Genomic DNA, 5,591 nt, shown 5'->3' with positions numbered 1-5,591 from the left:
ATCAGTTTCTACAAAGAATTATTTTGAGTGTCTTCCGCTTGGTTTGAAAATCAAATTCGATTTAATTCATCAGTGTTCAATATTTCAAGAACCGAGCTATCATAGCTCAACGATGATCCTCCCCTAATCGATCATGTCAATAGATTTAAAAAATATAAATGGTAGTCGACTTCATGTGAAAGAATGTATAGTTAAAAAAAATATGCAAAAAATATTAATAGTATTCGATTTTTTTATTTGAAAGAATGTATAGTTATGTATCAATTAATAAATTAAATTAAGAAATATATGAATTATTAAGTAATAATGGGGAAAAGAAACCATAATTTTGTATCAATTAAATAAATTAGTTAATTAGGTAATTAAATCAGAAAATTGAAAGTTCATCTAAATTAATAAATAAATAAAACGTTAATTAAGTCATGATGGGAAACAGAATTTAAAAAATCATCAATTATTAAATCAAAAAATTGAAATGTCGCTTAAATAAATAAATAAATAAATAAAACGTTAATTAAGTAATGATAGGAAAAAAAGAATTAAAAAATCTATCAATTATTAAGAAATAGTGGGTAAAAAATCATAAACTCAAGTTAGTGTTAACTGTTGGCATGAAGAGAACCACTGTGCTAAGGTTTCGGTTTGCATACAGGGATGATAACTTTTTCCACGGGTTTGAGGCCCCACGGAAAAAACCCCACATGGGATCGAGATGAGTATGAGGGTGAGGATGGAATTCGGGGACGGAGATAGGGATGGCAAAACCTGTGCAAAGACATAGGAACAAAAATATCAAAATTTATTTATATAACACTATTGAATTTGCTTTATTCCTTGAATTTGCTTTATTCAGACAAATAAGCTTTCTGAATATCATTCAAGTCTCTAACAACATCAGTCATCGTCATTCGATCTTTGGGCAATTCCATTGAACATGCTACTCCGATTTCAAGAACACAACACACACAATTCCTTATTTTACTATTACCTCTATCTTCATGAGGAATGGTTTGATCAATAATGTTCATCTCTTGGTTCTGCAAAGCATGGCTCACTAAATGGTGGAGGCTCGACTGACAGCTAAGTTCCGAGTCGTTTGTTGGTCTGATGTTTGTGAACATCTCCAACACAAGAATACCGAAACTGTACAAGTCCCCTTGTGTTGTCATATTGTTGCTCATCCCATACTCTTCGAATATGATATAACAAATTTTATATAATTAGATTTCGACATGGCATATTTGTAGGAGCTAGCCATGGAAATGGAATGTCGGATTTGTGTTTAACTCATAGTGGGATTTGAAAAATGAAAACTTTCATACCTGGAGGAATGTAACCAATGGTGCCCTTGATTGCTATTGAGCTGCTGCTTCCATCGTATGCTGGAAATATGTTCGAGACGACTTTTGCCAATCCAAAGTCACCCACATGGGCAGTCATGTTTTCATCCAATAGTATGTTGCTCGGCTTCAAATCGCCATGGATAACGATTGAATCGGTGCCATGATGTAAGTATTCAACTGCAGATGCAATGTCAATGGCAATACTCAGTTTTTGAGTTATGCTAAGATGTCTGTTGCTTTCGCTCTGCGGATGACCTGCTTCTTGCGCGTAATCGTTATGTAGCCATTTCTCCATGCTTCCGTTATCCATGAGTTCATAAACCAATGCCATAAAATCAATTCCTTGGAAGTCTATGCTTTCACATACACTCAATATTTTTAACAAGTTTCTATGTCTGGTTGCTTTTAATACATTGCATTCCGTGGCAAAACTTTTAGCAGCTCCTCTAATTTGAAGATTTAGAACCTTCACTGCAATTGACAGTTGTTTGTCATCAAGAATTCCTCCGTAGACAGAACCAAATCGTCCGGACCCAAGCAAGTTGGCTTCAGAGAATCCATCTGTAGCTTTCAAGAGATCTGCATAAGACAGCCTTAAAAACATGTCTTCAAATGATGGCATCAAAGAATGAATCTTTCTTAATATCCGTCTTCTATAAACGAACATGTACACGCATGAAAAAGCAAAGGAAATGCCTCCAGCTCCCAAAACGGGGATCAATACTTTTAATAGATTTGAGGAATGTTTCTTCTTGGAATTTGTAGTAGATGCGCAAACAGGAAGCTTTAAGAAAGCTAAACCTCCACACAAATACTCATTCCCTTCTACTGAAAATGCGCTTTCGTTTTGAAAAACTCCTCGTGTTGGCACTTCTCCTTGCAACCTATTGAATGACAGATTCAAACTGTTCAACTTCAATTCATTTGCTAGAAAACTTGGGATGAGCCCTGATAAATTATTCTGTGAAAGATCCAAGTCTTCCAAACCCTTTAAAGCATTAAGTGCATCAGGTATTTGTCCTTCAAGAAAATTGTTTTCGAGGTGAAGTCGTCCCAGCGAAAGGCAACTGCCCAAAGTGCTTGGTATAACTCCTGATAATCTATTGTAAGACAAATCCAGGTCTTCAAGATTATTTAGCGAACCTACTTCTAGAGGGATAGAACCTGTGAAGGCATTGTAGGCTAAGTGAAAAGAAATCGAAATCGATGAAAGACTAATAATATCTCGAGGTATTGAACCTGTAAGATTGTTAACAGAAAGGGCTAAGAATGTCAAGGCTGTGCAATTACTTAAACTTTGGGGAATTTTTCCAACCAAGTTGTTATAATCCAAAGCAATAGTGTTCAACAAGGTTAAGTTACCAAGAGAAGATGGTATCTCATTTGTCAACTGGTTGGCTTGCAGATCAATTACTTGGACTTTACTAAGCTTTCCGATGCCTATAGGAATAGGACCTCCAAGAAAATTGCCTTCACAAGTGATTCGGGTCAGGCCAACGAGGTTTTGGATACCCGCAGGGATGTTCCCATGTATTCGATTGTCTCCTATATAAAGGGAGTTGAGCTGAGTTGAAAGATTCCCGATGGAGTCTGGCAGTGAACCACTCAAACGATTAGACATGACAGATATCATTAAAAGGTTGGTACAATTTGTCATAGATGAAATAAAGCTGATATCTCCCTCCAAACTGTTGGAATGAATGAGAAGTTCTTGAAGATCAGACAACCTATGGAAATCTTTTAGCATTGGGCCGGTGAATTTATTGGAATACAGATATATACTTTGAAGGAAGGAAGCATTTGAGAGTGAAGACGGAACAGGTCCATCGAAATAATTGGATGACAGATCGAAAATCGTCAGCTTCGGAAGTGTCAAGCCTAAATCAGTAGGAATTTTTCCGTGGAGTTGATTGGATCCCATTGCAAACACAGTGATACTAGAAATATTATACAGACCGGATGGGATTCCAGAGTTGAAGTTGTTAAAACTTAAATCTATCAATCCTAAGCTCCGGAGTTGGGAAAGTGACTCTGGAATTTCTCCTCGCAAACCACATTGTGACAAAGAAAGTTGCACTAGACTAGTGAGATTTCCAAGAAAGGGAGGAATAGTTCCCGATAGATTGTTAATTGACAGGCCTAAAGCTTGAAATTTGGTCAAAGAACCAAGCTCTGGGATTACAGGCCCTGTGAGATAGTTGTTGATCAAATTCAGGTAAAAAAGATTTTTGCACTGGGATAGGTTTCTTGGTATCCCTCCAGTGAAAATATTCTGACTGAATTCGACCCACTCAAGCTGTCTCAGACGACCCAACTCTTCCGGGATTTCTCCAATAAAGTAGTTGCTCTGTAAATTGATACTTCTCAGAAAAGAAAGATTACCTAAATGAGGTGAAAGGAGTCCGGAAAGGTTTTGGGAATTCAAGTCAATGGATTCGACACGGTTTCGATGCCTCCTGCTGCACAAAAATGCCTTCCCAGTTACAAAAATGCACACTGCCATTCCATGATCCTAGAGCTCCATGTGGACCGCCATGAAAAATAGAAACGGCTTTCTTGAAAGCTAGCAACGCGTGAAAGTCAGTTTCATTGCTCAAACAAGTTGCCGGAGTAGTGGCAAAATACAAGAAGAAGAAGAACAAAGGTAACATCTTTCCTATTGTTAGTTATTTCTGTTACCAACTTCCTACGTCGGTTATATATACACAACTTGTTAGTCTCTTTCGTGGGGTTTAATGAATGCAATTTTGACTTTTATTTGTCCTAACATATTTATTACTGTTGACATACAAAAAATCATAAAATATATAGATTATGATATTTTTCGCTGTTACAGATGAAATACGTAAGAGATGATAAAATAGAGAAGAATAATGTATAAATATGAATAATATATTGTTTGGAAAAAAAGCTTGCATGATTATTGTGTTTATTATTTTATAATATCTTAATGTACCATTTGGTATAATGGATGAGATGAACAAGAAATGAAAAATAAGTGTGATAAGGGATAAAGTGGAGATGAATAATATATAAAGATGAATAATATAATATTTGATATGTTTTTAACTTGCATGATTATTATGTTTATTATTTTATAAAATCTTAAATGTCCTTACAAAATTTAAATCAATCATAATTGTCAGATAATATAATTGTAAAATTTCGTTAAAATCATATTTATCACATGTTCATCATGTGGTTGTGGAGAGATGTCTAATGAAACTCACATCTAGTGTCGTCATGGGTCAATTGACGAAATTGAGATGACTTAAAAATGAGACAAACATGAGACGAATAAAAAATATGACTCACTCACCTTCATCGAAGAGTACCAAATAGTTCAAAAAATCCTTGCGAAATCCAAATCAACCATGATTGTCAAAGAGAATGATTATAAATTTCATTCATATCATATTTATCATATGCTTATCATGTAGGTGGAATATAGATAATAATAATAATAATAATAATAATAATATATAATAAAACTTTTCCTAATTCCTATCATCATCTGTGTTAAGTTTAGGTTACTGTATGTTTTGGCAAGAACAAAAACAATATCGAGCTGTTTTAGGTCCAGTTGTTATTCTAACGTAATTATAAGACTCTAGATGTTGTTCATTTTTTCAATGATTGTCAAATAAGTATCAAGCACAATATCCTACTAACTCCCGATTGACAATAATGTTTCCTAAATATCAAGAGTCAATCAAATTTTCATAAGCTAAAAGAACTGAATCTGTAAAAAGCAAAGAAGCATTTTATGCAGTATATGATGAAGAGAGGTTGACAATACTAATATTTCAGGAGATAGTATAGATGATCGTTGAAAAATTTTCCGACTTTGGTTATAAATATGCAGATTCCGAACTTCAAAGATAATCAATTACAACAAGACGAATACAAGATTCAAGCTTTCTCAATCTTCAAAATACAATAAATCGATCGTACTTATTGTTCATATATCAAGCTGCTCGCCTAGCACACGCCTATTTTTCATATCAGATCACTAAAGATCAACTGGAGATACCCTCCCAACTCTAGCTAGGGGTGGGCATAAAACCCGAAAAACCGAAAAAAACCGACCGAACCGAATAATTCGGTTTAAATGGTTCGGTTTTATCAGTTTTTCGGTCGGTTATGGTTTTAAAATTTATGAAATTCGGTTTTTCGATTTGGTTTTCGGTTTTAATTCCTGAAAAACCGAACCGGCCATATTATGATTAAGTATAAGGTTTTTATTTA

At 34.8% G+C, this 5,591-nt stretch overlaps 1 protein-coding gene across 1 annotated transcript; it reads right to left on the bottom strand.

The window, feature by feature from the left end:
• Positions 1-840: 840 nt before the first annotated feature.
• On the bottom strand, positions 841-3,994 carry LOC140819669 (uncharacterized). The gene is given in 3 exon segments (XM_073179842.1): positions 841-1,189; positions 1,323-3,810; positions 3,812-3,994. Coding segments are annotated over 3 exon segments (3,015 nt in total). The 3' UTR covers positions 841-845.
• Positions 3,995-5,591: the final 1,597 nt, after the last annotated feature.

Source organism: Primulina eburnea, chromosome 18, assembly GCF_022965805.1.
Source record: "Primulina eburnea isolate SZY01 chromosome 18, ASM2296580v1, whole genome shotgun sequence".
Lineage (NCBI taxonomy): Eukaryota > Viridiplantae > Streptophyta > Magnoliopsida > Lamiales > Gesneriaceae > Primulina > Primulina eburnea.
Note: the sequence above shows the minus strand (reverse complement) of the source record. Positions and strands in the feature narration are given on the sequence as shown.